General features: G+C 31.9%; 1 protein-coding gene across 1 annotated transcript in view; it reads left to right on the forward strand.

The window, feature by feature from the left end:
* The first annotated feature begins 3691 nt into the window (after window positions 1–3691).
* Window positions 3692–18355, forward strand: part of Pde6 (Phosphodiesterase 6) — a 221019-nt gene continuing 206355 nt past the window's right edge. The window contains exon 1 of the mRNA XM_076409732.1: window positions 3692–3874. Coding sequence (XP_076265847.1) covers window positions 3822–3874 — 53 coding nt within the window. The 5' untranslated portion in view covers window positions 3692–3821. The remainder of the gene's footprint in view (window positions 3875–18355) is intronic.

An 18355-nucleotide genomic window follows, 5' to 3' on the forward strand; every position in this document is an offset into this window, starting at 1 on the left:
ATTTTTTATTGTTTTTCGAAGTACTCGCCACGATGATCGATACACTTTTGCATACGCTTAAACCAATTTTCAAAGCATTTATTCCATTCCCAATCAGGTATCTTCAAAACATGATTTTTGAACGCTTCAATAGCTTCTTCGGGCGATGAAAATCGTTGACCACGCAGTTTATTCTTCATAGATGGGAACAAAAAAAGTCAATGGGGGCCAAATCAGGGCTGTACGGCGGATGACCCATCAATTCGATCTTTTGAGAGCTCAAATAGTGTCTTGTTTGAGCCTATGTGTGAGAGCTCGCATTGTCATGATGAAGAACAATCCAGCGCCTCTTGTTTGTTTTCCTTATTTCACCAAATACTTCTAGACTATCAAACAACTGACTGTGTACCAATAAGAATTTACTGTTCTACAATTCTCTAGAGGCACTGTTGCAATATGACCAGTTTTCCCAAAGAAACAGGCCACCATTTTCTTTGAAGTGCTTCGTGTGCGAACAACTTTTTTTGGATTTGGTTTATCTTGGAACACCCATACAGTCGACTAGCCTACTTTTGGCTCATACGAATATACCCGTGATTCTTCACCTGCTACGATTTTATAAACGTTTTTCGAAGCACCGCGATTACATTTCTTAAGCATTTCTTTGCACCAATTGACATGAGCCTTTTTTTGAGCCACTGTCAAATTATGTGGGATCCAACGTGAACGTAACTTTTGCACAACTATGTGTTCATGTAAAATCGCATATATTCTGGTGGAACTAATGCTTAGGGATGCCTCAATCTCACAATAGGTCACATGACGATCTTGTTTAATCATTTCGCACACAGCATCGATATTTTCTGGCACATCAGCCGATTTTGGACGACATTCACGAATCTCGTCGGACAGCGAACTACGACCACGATTGAATTCGCTAAACCAGCTATATACGGTGATTTTTGAGGCAGCTTTATTGGCAAAATTCAAATTAAGTTGCTTGATGCACTCTTGTTGTGATGATCCACGTCGAAAATCGTAAAAATCATCGCACGAAAATGTTCACGATTCAGTTCCGTTTTTTGCCGAGACGAAACTTCCAACTAAATATAAAATAAACAAATAGTGTCCATGCGACAAAAGGTTCTGAGTATGTTTATCGTCATGGAACCGTCAGATGGACTCACATGGCAGTGTTGTCAATTCCCGAAATATAAATAGTGACCCTCGTATTGGAATGGATATGCTTATTAAGATCTAAGGAACAATTGGACAAATAATAGATAACTATTTCTGTAAGACAATAAACAATAAAATTTAATGATGATAAAGATCTTACCGATCGTAATATAAATCCAGGAAGGTTTGGTTTAGTAAGCAAGCTCGGTAAGTTCGAAGTTGTGATTCTTGATACATGTTGAGAACTGAGGTTTATCGATTTGCCTACGAAAACCAACGAAAATTCATAGATATTAATGATGAATGGATACCTCTTGAGCTCGGTTCAAAAACTTAAGCAACACAACAACAGTTAATATCTATTATGCAGATGGGTATAATGGGACTTTCTCAATAAGATACTTCCTGTTCATGACACAATTGATTATTTATCCAATCTCTCCAACACCATCCAGAGTTTCAATGGAATTATGCTTTAAAGCTAAACCTCTTAATCCTAAAACCCAGATAAAAAGTGTTTTGATTGAGGAATAAACAACTTCTGCAACAAAATTGCTCTTCTGGACGAAAGATATAACAATCAACCAAAGAAAAATTTAAAAATCATGATTCCGGTGAGGTATGGAGAAGAATGTTCAACATGTAAATCAAATTCCATCGAATTCACAACTAACACCAATGTATCCTTTTCATATATATAGTCTATACGAAATAACAGTGACAGACAATATTTTACTTTTCATTTTATCCTATTTAAAAAGAATGAAGTCTTGATAAGTTCGAACATCTAACCGAATCAGCCCGCAAAAGTTGCCCGGTTGTCAAACGTCTGCAAAATTCTTCAAAATATTAATTATAATGACTACAGCTTATAAACCGGCAAACGTTGCTTTAACGCTTTAATTGTTTTGCTAAATTTTAAAATGGCTGCTTATTATTAGTCTGATTGAAAATGCCGAAGCCAGATATAATATATTGCGTTTCAAATCAGTGATTTCGAACAGAAACGAGATAACGGGGGCCACCATTCGCCAATAAAATCGTTGGAGAGGTAAGCATTTTTACTGTTAAATATTAAATTGCTTCGATTTTTATTAAAAATATTTTAGCGCGTTGAGCTGCTATTAATATGGACACGTTCGCTGAAACGTTCACGGAACCTGTTCAAAAAATGAAAAATATAATATTGGATTCACCAAAAATAGCGTTCTTATTCGAAGGGGGTGATCAAGATCAAGTTTCAGATCAATATCAGTTTGATGTTAGCTAAATCTATTTCAATACGTTTATTTAGATGAGACATGAATATTTCAGAATGGTACCAATATAGCCAATGCTCACTAATGGTAGCATGATAAAAAAGACAACAAACAGACAAGTTTATGGAAAAAAGTTAACATTGGAACAACAATTAAATAGGTTTTATTAGTCATAACATTTATTTCAGATATATTGTTCTTCATTTTGGAAATAGGAATGAATAACCTCTTAGGTTTAGATGAACTAGATCAGACATATTGAAGAAAAAAATGACAAAAGATGGAATTATGAACAAATGTTAGATAGATTGGAAATTAATAGCTATTATTCACTTGATTATTTCTAGTTATTCACTTGAATGAAACTTTCTGAATATGGAATTATGATACAATACTGACAATTTCGAAGGCACGGTTATCAGAGTGGAAGCAACTAAAAGTGGGCACATAATTAATATATTTATTATTGTAAAATGTGAAAGATTTATGTGTACAAGTATGTGTATAATTGTTCAGAATAGACATGAGCATTTGGTTAAAATACGTGAGGAGAGTAAGAAAACTGAACTGTTTTGCAGATGGAGGAGAATGCAGTGATTAAATCTAGTTTTATCGAGTAATATGTACATATATTATAGTAACAGAACAAACTAAGGGGAAATACAATGATATCAATATTACTTTAGAAGGAAACACTGCATCAAAGGAAATAAGAACTAAGCGTAAAAGGTAGATATACTCTCTAATGAAATTAAAATATATTACTTGGATATACAATTGTTAATTAGCTGGATTAGATCTCCATGAGATATCACTGCTTATGAAAAACGCACTTGGAAACTCATAGGTGGTATAACATATAATAAAAACTGTATAATTAATTGTAACATGTGTGTGTAATATGTGTGAAAGCCAAAGTGAACTAAAACTCAAGAGTTGATGCGGCAACATTGCGATATTTCGACAATACATGTATGTAGCAAGGCCATAAAAGGATAGGTGAATAAATATTAATCAGTTTTGTCTTTGGGGTTGTTAAGCTAAACCGCTGAGAAAAAATTCATGACAAAAAGGTGAACGCGCCTAATCACATCACAGTAACAATTACACAGGTGGTGTTTATTCGTTCTCCCGCCAGATGTCTTCGAGCACTGTTAAGAATAATCGATCGTAGGTCGGCCTGTCCCCCCAAAACTGCGCATCTTTCGCCTCCAACCGAAATGTGGAAATCAATGCCCGACTGGGGAGCACGTTGTGGGCCAAAAGGACTTGGCGACTGGTCTTTCAGTCAGAATGCAGCAGTTGGCTCGCGCGGACGCCGGCTGCAGCAGCGTCGCGACGCCACAAATTTGGGCGCCTTCTCCACCGGTCCCGGTCTCGTCCTAGGGACATGCTGACCCCGCTATGGTGCCGCCACCCCAGGCCGACGGTTGCGAACCAGATTTGGCCGCGGTTGGGTTAGTATTACTTGCACGAGTAGTCACCAATTTACGTTTTCACTAATAATAGTATCATTGACATTCGAAAAATTCGAATCGAACCAAACAAGAGTCATTACCATCTGGGCACCAATAATTTTGTAACCGAATCTGTTTTTATATAGCTAGTGTTTTTATTCAGCTAGAGTTTAAAATCAGTAATTCATCACAAATTTAATTTAAAAAAAAGTAGTTGATATCATTGATTGTTTATGCCAAAATTATATGAATAATTATGACTTTATTAATTTGGAAAATGGTACTTCTTTTTGCTGCTTAACATATTTATAGATATATTATTTAATAATATTTAAATAGAAATTACTCTATTGTATAGTAATTTATGCTTATAGTTATTTCTTTTTTATTGTGTTAAAACAATAGCAGTCCTAAAACAGATTTATTTAAAAAAAAAATTAGTAACAGCAAATTTTATATTATTCACTATTGTTTAATGTTGATAATTTAATTATTTGATATCAATATTATTTGTATTTTTTAATATTTATAAATGCAAATTAAAAAATATTTTGTGTAGTTACATACAGTAAATATTTACACTTAATGATAATGTAATGTATAAAAAAATTAATAAATTTAATTTAGATCCTAATTGGAAAAAAGAGGATAAAATATATATATATATATATATATATATATATATATATATATATATATATATATATATATATATGTATATATATATATATATATATATATATATATATATATATATATATATATATATATATATATATATGTATATATATATATATATATATATATATATATATATATATATATATATATATATATATATATATATATATGAACAACATATATCAATATTGTTGCTTTAATGGAGATATAAAATATTTTTGTTAACAATTATTTCAAATATTTTTAATCATGCCACATCATAAAGAACATTAATGTGTGTGTATAATTTTAGTACATCAAATTGTCAAGAAACCAGAGAAAGTTAAATTGTTTATTTATAACTTGCTAACAATAGTGGTATAAGTTAGCCATAAAATGTCAAATTTATTTGTTTTTTCTCCCACTGGAAATTACATTAAACTGTCGGGTGAGCCCCAGGGAGATGACTGGAAGATAAAGTAAAGGGTCTAGTGTATTTTCCAACTTCCAAACAATCTCACACTATCAAACGCAAACTTTCAGGCTTCTAGTGCTTTGGTACTTTTAATGAAATTTATAAATATTCTATAATCTCAGATAATCAGATTATAAGCTGATAGATGTTATTTTGAATTGCGAGTATTGAAACTTTTTCTTACATTGGTAAATATAAAATAGTTGCTTATTTGTGGAAAAACGATTTTTATATTTTTAAATTTAGTCAGAAATTGAAACGAAAATATCCACTGATATCTATACAAAATGGCAGACTTCTTCTATAGTCTTCCAAACTAAGGAATCATTAAGGTACTTTTCAATTTTTATATGTTTGAAAATGTTTTGTATATATCATGAAATAAATGTTAGTCGAAATCGGTTGATGGCTTGTTGTCTTGTAAAATCCGACAACGAAAATCCATCAATCAGACTGGGTAGGGCAAAATGTCTTTTGGACGATCTCTAAATTGATAATTCGCCAATTGATAGAATATTAGTTCTAAGCACACTCAATCCCATTTGTTATAAAACACTCCAAAATATAAAAAAAAACTTTGCCATGGAGATAGTTTCCGAAATATATTGTCAAATATCGTAGAAAATATAACAATATGTTACTTAGGCGTACTTCAGGGTATTTCGAGGAAAATAGAAAGCTGTTCTAATTTTGTTCCCCAGTCATGGTTTTCCCACAGAGGTTATATATTTTTTGAGAACTAGGAAACGCTGGTGGTGGACGATTCACTTCTAGTTACATGTTGTTATGACTCAAGATTTGAAGAATCAAGTTTATTTTTGTAGCCAAATTTTTGTAAGCGGTTTTGTTAACTTTTAACGGTTATGTCTGGTTTTTTTCTATTGGTAACTTTTTGAATACTTTCATCCATTTTTTCATTTGTTGGATGACCAAAATAAGATTCCAAAAATTGCCAGACCAATTTCCAAGTAGTGGATTTTTATAAAGTAGACGTATACTAGAATAATAAATCATACATGAAACGTATTTTATTCACAAGTCTACGCAGCGACTTTCTCTATAATATATAAATAATTTAGGAAAATAAAGCAGAATTTTCATTGCTTTTCTCTATTTCCAGGCGCATTACACTGAACTATGTTACCTCTATTCCAATTTTGATATTTATACGGTCAAAGCAATACTACTTTTCTAGTGGTTCTATATTTTGTTTATATAGATCTATATTACAAAACATATTGTGTAATTTTTAAACATATTTGGGTACAAAAATATTACATTAAAATAAAGTTACAAACAGTAAACATTTACAATTAATTATAATGTAATTTATAAAAAAATAATAAACTTAATTTAGATCCTAATTGGAATAAAGAGGAATAAAAAAATTATACATATGAGCAACATGTTTCAATATTGTTATTTCAAGGGTAAAACAAAATACTTTTTGAAAATAATTTTTTCATAGCGGGTTCGTTATGGAATAAAAACATTTTCAAGGTAATGACTCTATTAATTCCGAAAATGGTACTTATTATTTCTGCTTAACATATTTATAGATATGTTATTTAATATTGTTTGAATGTAAATTACTATATAGAATAGTAACTTGGGCTTATATACATTTTTTTATGCGTTGAAACAATAGCTGTTCTAAAATAGATTTATTTTTAACAATCTTTAATAACAGTAAATTTTCTATTGTTGACTGTTGTTTAATATTGATAATTTAATTATTTGTTGTCAATGTTATTTGCATTTGTTGATATATATATATATATATATATATATATATATATATATATAAATTTAACGCATTACACTGAACTACCTCTATACCAATTTTGATATTTATACGGTCAAAGCAATACTACTCTAGTGGTTCTACATTTTAAATATTTTTATGCTCATCTCATGCTTATCACTTTTTTTTATGTCACTTTATTGGTATTGGTATTTATGGTATTAATTTCCATCCCCAGCGGAGATAAGCCGTTTTGTTCCGTGTACTATTTTATCTTGGCAGAATGCTTATATAGTTCTAGAAGAAAGAAATCCATTATTTTTCCAATAACTGCGCATTAATAAATTATATCTCGCACTGCAAAAATTCGATGAGTTTACGCTTTGCGGAAATGTATTTAGATTTTAAAAACTAAACAAATCCAATTTTGTTTGAAGCCACACCAACAATCGATAAAGGCCAAAGAAAATGTATTTAGATTTTAAAAAGAGGCTCTCAGTCCAGTTATTTCTAAACAAACCCAATTTCAAGAATAAAATCATGGAAATGGCCGAGTGGAACCATCATATAAATACTCTTTCTTATTCTCAAGAGCTAGGAATTACCCAAAAAGTCGTTTAGAACTTTTGGGAGAAGGTGCACCACGAACTAAATCAACAAAAACCTCACGAACCTCACGGGAATTTCCATTTGAATCGCAACAAAATCGATATACTGAAAAGATGAGGAGAAGGGTGTTTGATTGACAAAGAATTATATGCTACGATGATTCCCCTACAACCAAATTCTTAATTCGAACCTGTACTGTGAATAACCGTCTGAATGTTGAACCTTCTGAAAAGATCAATCACCCAGAAGCGGTCAATCTTGACTAATAGGATAGAAATGATTTCTCGTCAGTAATACGTCGCAAATATAGTTAACGTCTCACCAGAAACTCCGGGAGAGTCGTTAGAAGATTCTTATGCGTCATGAACTATTTTGCTGTTTTTGTCAGAGTTTTTTGACAATAGTAAGAAGGATTTCTATGAGAGATACTCCGGGAGCTTCGTCAGGAGGTTCTTATGCATCTACCTTATAGCCCAGATGTAACACCAAGTGATTACCACCAGGACCTGATCATGATAAGCTATTTTGCTTTTTTGGCAGAGTTTTTTGATGATAGTAAGGATTTCTATGAGAGAGACATAATGCAAATACCCTCAAAGTGGTAATAATTGTTTTATAGAGTAAAACGGCCCAAAATAAAGCCTTCAATTCCATTAAAAAATAATGGGTATATTTTTTGATTTATTTTTATTTTTACTATTAATTGATTGATTCAAGCATTAGGGATTTTGTGTTAGCTTCACATATTTTTTCTTTTTCCTCTGTTTGAGTTTTTCGTTTCTTCCATTCGCGCATTAGTAATATATATAGAGCCTTGAGAAATGAAACAAGCAATCTCTGGCAGACATGTTGTTTTTAGTTTGTTAGAGGAGCGATTAACTAGTATATTCTTATGATAAAACTTTATTACGAAATGAAATGTTTGTTAATACTAAACATTTGTGTCGATAAATAATCTTTTAGCTACTAGAAGCATGCTTAGATGAATAACTATGTTAACAGGTATAATTGCTGAATATAGAACAACATATAACAAGATACACTTATTCCCGTGGAGCTTTCTGCAATTACAACACCATGTAAATAAAACAACGTTTTTAAATGCAACATAATCACATAATTGTATAAATAAATTTTAAAAGTTTAAGACATATTTTTCTAAAATAATTTGTTTTATCGCTTCTGTTAATAAGACCACACAAATTATTTCTAGTTCATTACAAATAATTGTTTTTCGCATCTAAATACGGCAATCCGAAAAAGGTTTCTATTCTGAATCAATAGTCATCCGCTATTAAAACACTACGTGGTTTCCAATTATCACTGACATGTTATTTAATCGGTAATTTATATAACAAGTTGAATAATAGTGACTGATTAACCATATAAACAATTTCAAATAGTTCCCAGTACCTATGATTTATCGTACTATATCGACCCAGGAATAAAACACAATTTTCCCAGTCCCATATATGATATAACTTTATGAAAGGAAAAGAAATAAGTTAATTTATACTCACTGTTTAATATTTTTAATGTATGTTCTGACAGGCAAATATTTTGAAATTAACATGAAACAATATGAATGAACGAAGTATGTTATATATTTCCCGCTGAAAAATCGTTCTCAATCCATCGGGTTCCCAACAGAACCAAAAATATTTGCAATGTTATAACTTTATTAATTCCCGAAATGGTTTTTTTTGCTGCTTAACATATTTATAGATATGATCTTTAATATTATTTAAACACAAATTACTATATTGAATAATAATTTGTGCTTATAGTTATTTCTTTTGCATGTGTTGAAACAATAGCAGTCCTAAAATAGATTTATTTAAAAAAATTTTAGTAACAGTAAATTTTATATTATTGACTATTGTTCAATATTGATAATTTAATTATTCGTTATCAATGTTATTCTCAATGTATCTATTAGCAACATATATCAGTATTGTTGCTTTAATGGTAAAATAAAATACTTTTTGAAAATATCCCATCGAGTGCGCTACGGAATCAAAAATATTTGCAATGTTCCGAACTGAATCGTATTTTCAATTTATTTTGAAACAAAACATACCCATCTGATGAGTAAACATTTTCCCTTTTTATCCAGCCTCATAAATGGTTTTCAAAATAAACATTCGCCAGCTTTCACATCTCAATTCTAAAATTTCACAGATTACGGTTTCGGATATTTATATTTCTCAATATCGGATCTATATATAGAAATATTATATTACTCGGATACTTTTATATATTAAAATTATTACATTTGCTGGTGAAGCATTAATTAATATTAGTGATCGCCCTGTGGACGTAAAGGGAATAATTTAAAAATTATATGTTACAAAAACTTGTTTGCACAGTATTTTCAATATAAGATCCGAAATGTATTTGATACATAGCATTAATTAAAATAAGTGTCTATATTAAAATATATTAAAATATATGCAAACTCACTACATTCCATTAACATTCAATAATCAAAGAAGTATTTATTAGTGTACATTACTATGTTAGTATACGCCACTGAACATTATAACAACATATCATGAGTAAGATACCATTATTTTCTGAACTTTAACAACTTCAGAGCATCAAGTATAAGTATACATTTTTTTTACCAAGTTGACCAGCTAGAACCAAATTCTGCCGTCTTCTGCTGATTTTGCTTCCGGTTCGGGGTGTGGATGTTTTACGGGCGACAGAGACCCTGGATTACGACTAGGACTGCCGTAGTTTGTTTACTACCGGGGTTTGTGGATGGGTAGGAATATAATCGAGGTGTTGTTGTGTTCTAAGGTGTGTATTGAAGTTCCTCATAAACCATGGAGCATTGAGTAACGCGCGGACTTTTTTTGGATTGGAACACTTGTAGTAATTTAAGTGGTGTCTCAGAGACATACCTGTACCACACCTGTGCTCCGTTGAGGCAGACTGGACGGACTAGCATTATATACATAGCCGCTTTCTGTGGGATTGGAAGTTTACTTTTTCTGCAGAAGAGTGGAAATAGTAGGCTGTACACGTCATTTCCTTTGCAAATGACGTGCTGCATTTGGGCTGACCATTGAAATCTGCAGCCGAACTAGAGATCGAGGTATAAAACTTTCTGGAGCCAGGAGATAGGGACTTTATCGATTTGGAGGCGATAGGCGCGGAACTCCTTCTTGCGGTGGAACAGAATAGCCTGAGTTTTGCGCGGGTTTATCTATAATTTGCATCACGCTATCGATTGGTTCAGCTGCACTTGAAGTCTGTTACGAATAGCGTCGGGCCAATAACCGGTTGTAAAAAAAGCGGTATCATCTGCAGAAAATGCTGTGTGGGAAAGTTAAAGTTATTAAAGAGCGGGAAAATCAACCATATAAAGGTTCAATAAGACTGGGGCTAGTGGAGCACCTTGCGGGACTGCTGCGTAAATCTGTTTATGAGAGGAGACTGCGTCACCGATCCTCACTTCAAAGGACCTACTGTCCAAGTATGAATCTATCAGGTATATTAGGTCATTCGGTAGACTAAGCTTTGTTTCGGTTTGAATATTAGACTGTAGTGCCATACTTGATCGAAAGATGGCTCCAGTTTATCGACCTCTTCTTATCAGTGCCTGGTGGATTGTTGCTGTAAAAGCGGGCATCTTGATGGAGGCATGAGTGGTTGGCGCGGAAATCGAATTGTTCGTTCGGGATTATGTGATGTGCGTCTGTGAAATCGTTTAAAGCGTTTAATATGACTTTTTCGTCAAGTTTGGAGAGTGAACTTATCAGACTGATGGGCCTATAGTTTGGAAAATGCTTTAACCTCAGGATGGATTTAATAATGTTAGCTAGTTCTGATAGTTGCTTGCTACTGAGGTTTTTTAGATGATTTGCTGTTATACCCTCTGGGCCTGGGGCTTTTTTAGAAGACAGACGATTTATGGAGAGCTGAAAGTCTCTGGAAGAGACCATGCTCTTCAGAAGATGAACTGACTGGACGTATTTCCTCTTTATAGAGGGGATATTGTCATTTATGATGGATAAAGTCTGTTGACGTGGGCTAAGAGATTGATTGCACTTCATTTGATTATCGAAAGAATTAGCGAGGTGTTCGACTTTTTCGGGATTTATAAAGGTGATATCCGTAGAGGAATCGACCTTCAGAGGGGGGATTGCGTTCGAATTTTTCCCCATTACGTTTTTGGCGGCGCGCCAGTGGTCATTCGGGGCAGTGGGGTTGATTAGATTTTGAAGAAATGATTCCCATTTCTTCTCGTTCCAGGTTCTAACCCTGTCCCTGACTTCTCTAATTGCGCGCTCTGCCATGCGTTTATCCTCAGGATCCAAAGTGGCGCGAGCTCTTCTCAGAACAGAAAATATACATGAGCTTTCTTTACTTTTATGTTATAAATGTGTTATATTATATGTTATAGTAATATGTTATAGTATTTAGTAATATGTTATAGCTTTTATGTTATAGTAGTACAGGTTTCTATATTAAAACAGAGAATATATGAATAAAACAACTCTGAAATTGACTTTTGATTTTAGCGTATATACTAAAACGATAACGAACACAATTACAAAATTTATTTCTTACAATTTATAAATGTGTATTAAAAGAATGCATTTACAATCATTAAATTAACTGTTAATTATCCAAAAAATGGGCCTATAAAGTAAAAAATAGAAACAACTGATACAAGCTTCAAAGAATAAACTCTCATATAGTCACATATCTTATTGCATTAATCTTTAAACGCCTTAATATTTATCGATGCTTTAAAATGTATACAAATGTATGGTTAATAATTCATAATTTCTTCTATTTATGCTATGTGTTCCATCCATGCAAATTATAAACTTAATTTTATTTTAAATCCTACATATTTTTGTTACTTGTATTCATATATTATTTACCTTTTATCCATATATCTCACCTAAAATATATTTTACAAAAACAATAAATACATCAGGATGATTAAAGGAATAATTTCTTTACCTAAATTTTTAAATAAAATTGCAGTGTTATTTGCTAATTTATTTTTATTTAGAAGTTTTTTAAAAACGTAGAATATAACTTTACATAACCATACTGTTCTTAATAGTTTTTTTTACCAAAACTTGCTATAACTCTTTAATAATAGCAGTAACACGGGAATAAAGGAAAGTAACACAAAACACTGCTTAAAATTAACTAACTTTGTATAATAATGTTTTTATAACTCAGCTTAGTTTTTAATATCATGTCAAAGGTAAAAAAATAAGGATTAACTTGATTTTAAGGAACATTTATTTTATTTTATAAACTTAAAAGAAACCTTTATTATTGTCGGACAGCCAAACTCTTAACTCGCACGGCTACCCGATTGGTTTGTTTATAAGATTTGTGTCATCGATTTGACGGCTATTGGGTTTTTTTTACATATTTTAAAGTCTCTTTTTACCAACTATGGGTTTATCTGGACTGGACCTACTATTTAACGTGGGCTTCAAACAACGGTCCTCGGCATAAAGCCTACCGACTGGCGAGTGACCAACTTAGAAATCATCCCAGAAGACGTCATGTCTTGCCCAAACTGGTTACTGGCGTGACTGGGATCATTTTCCTTGTCGGATTTTACACTGTTGCCTAGGACAACCACAAATATTAAACAATTCAGAAATATAAATTTACGACCGTGCCCCAGCAGAATTCGAAACCGCGTCTATACTAACAGTAGGAGGACCGTCCTGTTGCCTTTACGTCTGCGCCACCAAACTCGCGGCTATTCTGTTAAATATATGATTCATATCGATACAAGAATCAGTGTAGCAAAGAAGAAGGACAACTAGTAGATGCTGTAATTTGTATCGAGGCTGTACAAAATTGTATAAAAGACCAACGATGCAAATAAAGTTTCTATTTTGTTCCAAAGCCATAAGTGGTGTTATTAATGCCGTCCCGTCCCGAATCATAAGTGATTTGTAAGATATTCCGGGTTATTTGGACTCTTTCCATTTTATTTCAATTTATTCATTTGTAGCGCATATTACACAAAAATATTAGGTCTAAAAGTTTTTCCTCGATATAAGCTTTAACCGTGTCAAATTTCAGGCCTCCAGGTGTGTCCCCGTTTTCATAAAAAAGGGATAGCAAATTTTCGCTAAGCCCATTAATGTATTATTTTAGAATAATATTTTATTTTATTTTATAATAATAAATTGTTATTATATAAACAAATTTTAAAGCCAGTGTGGACCTACGGTATGCAACTATAGGTTAGCACAAATAAACCCACCATCCATATCATATATTAGAAATGAAGATATCCATAAAGATCTAGGGGTATCAACCAAGCATTTAAAAGGCACAAAAACACCAAGAGATATTGCGTGAACATAAAAACGTGGAACACCACTGGCAATATATTCGTCCAACCTTAATAAAATTTAGGTCTGAAATCTTAGATCTAGAGTTTAAGTTTAAGAATAAGTGGAATACTAGACTAATGAATGTGTTGAATAGATTCTTTAAAAAGTATATTAATACTTTAAAAGGTATATCTTCAATACGAAACTAAAAGATATGTCTAGCTCTTATACTAGACTAGTATAACAATTTTTGAAATAGTTAACAATATTAGGTACCATGGTACACATGGAACCAAAACCTTCGCCTTTTAGAGCTACGGATCAACAAGACTTGTTCCTATTTAAATTTAAATTTATTTAAAATCATCCCCAATTTAGAATTGAAATATAATTTCTTCCATTCCATAATTTAAAATAAGTTTTAATTTGCCTTTTGCAGATGGTAATATAACGCGAAAATTTCATTTCCAACAAAAAGGGCTCTTTAGATCTCATAAAAGCAAATAGATTCGCTCCCCGGTATATCAAATGACAGGTCATTTGGTAGGCAGTCGCAGAATAAAGGAAATAAATTTATTGTACCTCCAGCTTATGTAAGGAAAGAAGACATTACTAATAATGTTTTGAAGGTATTATATGAGAACTCGTCGTATAAATGTGAGCATTATTCGTCCCATTCGTGATGTCTTCCAGAAGATGGTCTAAACATTTCCGCTCTAAAATTCTTTTGAGAGAAAATTAGGGGTTTTAAGGATATTATCACATTATTGAAGCTTATATATATTTCACGACTGTACTGTGTATGAATTTATTTTAATAAAACTTATATATATTATATAATATATATATATATATATATATATATATATATATACATACATATATTATTATATACAAAAATGGCTTGTTTTAAGGTTTTGACATAACGGAGTTCTACAGCCAGAAATAATAGGCAGAGGCTGCCATAGACCTCTACATGCAGGTAACCAATGAAATATTTTTTCAAGGAGGAATATAATAACTTTTCTATTATTTCATTATTTCTTATTATTCCTTCAATTACCTGAAGTGATATTTGCAGCTCTCAAGAGTAGAGTAGTTTTTCTACTACTTCCAGTAACACCACGTACATACATCACCTTTTTCGATGACAATCATAGTTCAGCAAATATTGTCAAATATATCCATCAATCCGTGTGCACGTTTTTTTATCATTGATTGTATAATGGTTCAAAAATGAGTCGATTTTATTACGTTTTGGCAGTGTATCGCAGATATTACGTTCATTACGAATTCATATATCCAATCTTTCTATAAGGTTTCTATAAGGCAAAAGTATCGCCACCAATTTGATTGCGCGCCATCTTGGCCATGTGACGTTTAGCTCAGTTTCGCTTAACCATTGTGTTGTGTAGACGTCCAAATTTTATTATTGGTAAATATACGCCACAAGCACGAACAGAAAGAGTGACAAAATTGATTGAAAATAATAGTTCCATTATTGTCACTCAGTGGAAATTGCGTCAAAATGTCCTAATCGTCCAGTGCCTCACAAAACCACAATTTATCGTTTGCATAGGAATTTTAGACAGTAAGGTACAACAGCAGATAGGCCTCGTTATGGAAGACAACGGACGTCTCGTAACGCTGAAAATATGGCTCTGGTGTACAATAGTTTTGCAGAGTCTCCAGAGCTTTCATTTCGGTGACGTGGTTTTCAATTATACATTTCTGCACGCAGATTAAGGCGAATTTTGAAAATATTCCCGTACAAATTTCCATTAGTTCAAAAATTGCTACCGAGAGATCCTGATTAACGAGTTGAGTACAGTAATGCATTCCTAAGGCTATCTAGTCAAATTGAAGTTTTTTAGTCTAAATCGATAATGAGCGATGAAGCCCATTTTCTTCTTAGTGGCTACTTCAATGAACAGAACAGTCGGTTTTGAGGAACACGGAATCCTCAATTAATTCATGAAACATCAATTCGCCTACTAAAAACAACTCTATGGTGTGGTACTAATACTGGAGGCATCATTGGTACCTATTTTATTTGAAAATGACCAAGGTGTTACAGTTACTGTTCCTACTGAACTGTATCTTGACATGTTTCGAAATTTCCTTGTGTCTAAAATGGAAGAGCAGGGACTAGAGGACATATGGTTTCAGCAAGATAGGGCCACAGCACACACAATTCAATTATTGGATGACATTTGACTAATTGACGAAGATTAATTTCGCGAACTAGTGATTTCGCATGGCCAGCCAGATCTCCCGATTTAACAGCACCAGATTTTTTCTTATTGAGTTTTTTAAAATCAAAAGTTTATGTGAATAAGACCCAAACGATTCAACATCTTAAAGAAAATATTTGTCCCGAAATTGAAGAAATTCAGCCACAGATGTTGCAGTATGTCATGAAAAATGCCTTAAAAACATCATGAAAGTTTCATAGAGAATCGCGGTCACCATTTAGCCGATATAATTTTTTCAATCATAACGAAAAAATATATAAAGACCGTATAAACTTTCCATGAAAACCAAACTTACGGATCTTTTCTTTGAGCAAAGTCATAGGCAATCAAAATAGCTGTGGGACTTTCGCCCCACGTTGTACATCCTGTTTGGTATCAGTGTTCAAAACATTTTTTTATATTAAACCTAACGCCATACTAATATCCACACCTCCATCAAAGCGTGACTCATCTGTCACAATAAAATTACCATTTCACTACCCAACACATATTTTTTCGCATGCTTAGGCAGCCTCCTTATTCAATTCGTGCTAATATAGTACCTCAACAACTTTCCAGTATGTAACGTTCGAATTGTCTTATTTCCAAAAAGTGTCTGGTAGTAGCGCTGGTGTAAAACCCAAAGAACTTCTTTCCAAAAATTGTTATCGAGAGATCCCTGATTAATTGATTGATTGATTGAAAATATTCCATTTTATTTTTATTTTTATTATTTTCCTTTTTATTTTATTTTGAGTGATGTATACATCAGTAATTGGTTTTTTAAAAACATAATGAAACATTTACTTTTACTACAAATGTTAGTTAATTAAGATAATTTTACTATATTTTTATGTTAAAATAGTATGATGATGTAAAGAAACTTTAACACTAATTATAAACTATAAAAATATGTTGCTATTAAACTTAACTTGTTATAATAATAATATTTATTAAATGAACATTAACATTTGGCACCATGGACACTATACAATATTGAATATTGAAATGTTTTAGTTTTGAATGTAATCCCTTTGTTTTTATTTAAGTATTTTCATCATCCCAATGAGTTTCTAGTCTACAATATGTGTTGGGGACAGTTCCTATTCCATCACCAACTTCTCTGAATCTTCTCTTGAATATGCACGGATTCTTAATGAGTAAACTTATAATTATATATTATAATAGACATACAAGCACCAATTGACATCAGCGCCCAAAATTACAAAATTACAAGGTTTAATATCAATCCCAATCTTACTAGAAGTTACAATTTTACTCACTGGCGTGGCTACTTATCCAAAAATACATCTCGTCACTGAATATAAGTATCAAGTTCGAATATGTTCGAAATCAAACTACACATTTCCCTTCTCGTCAACGCCTGGCACTGTCTATTATCATTTACCAACAGCTCTTAAATTTCATAATTTACTCAATGCCTCGTTAAACGCTATAACTTTGTAAGGTTGCAATTTGTCCATCAATAATCATCGAAATAATCAAGTTTGCCGCTCTAGTTTCACCAAGATAACTGGTGTAATAATGTTTTATATTATATAATTTATAAAATAGAACTCATTTTAAAATTCTGTGATAAGGGTAGGGTTAGTAAGAAACTATTTACAATTTTGTGCTTTTTCTTATTAGAGAATTAATTGCAAGAACTAAATTTATTACTAAACTTAATACTTAAACTATAAATGTTAAAACTTCGTCTTCGGAGATTACAGTTTGGTATCTATCTTAAGATATTCGTTAATTTTTAAATTCTGTAATATCGGTTTCATTTAGTTTCTTGTATTATATTATAGCTGTGATTAGTTTTTTAAAGTTATTCTTATATTATAATTGTGAATGAATCTAGACGATACGATCTAGCTGACAAAATGTCATCCTGAGGGAATATATTTTAATAGAATAATTTTGACCATTAATGGGTGGAGAATCAGCACTAAATGGTATAGTAAATATTTCAAAAAGAGGTTAGATAAAAAATTAGGAATTTTTTAATCCATTAGAAATTCATATATAATAATACGTCTTAAGAAGTTAAATTAGTTAATCCTGTTCATTTCTAGAAGATTAATGAATATTTTCCAGATATTATACAAATTGTTATACATTTTTAAAATATCATTTCTTTTCAATAGTTCCAAATTATCTTGAAAATTAGCCAGATATTCCAAATATTAGATGTTTGCATGTATTTTCATCATTTATGAATTTGGTGTTGATTACGGTACAATCATCGATCCATTTTCGCATTCTTTCAGCAATTCGGTAATAAGAACGCTCTATGTTTGATGAGTATACTGAATATGGCAGAACTTCTCATTCGAGGTGCTACAATGTATCTTTTACAATTCTTGCAACGCTCGGCCTCACATTGTCTTGCAAGATGATTTTGAATATATTACTCGT

The sequence above is a fragment of the Rhynchophorus ferrugineus genome, unplaced genomic scaffold (genome assembly GCF_030347505.1).
Source record: "Rhynchophorus ferrugineus isolate W39M unplaced genomic scaffold, kcgeb_rfMv2 rfM7, whole genome shotgun sequence".
Lineage (NCBI taxonomy): Eukaryota > Metazoa > Arthropoda > Insecta > Coleoptera > Curculionidae > Rhynchophorus > Rhynchophorus ferrugineus.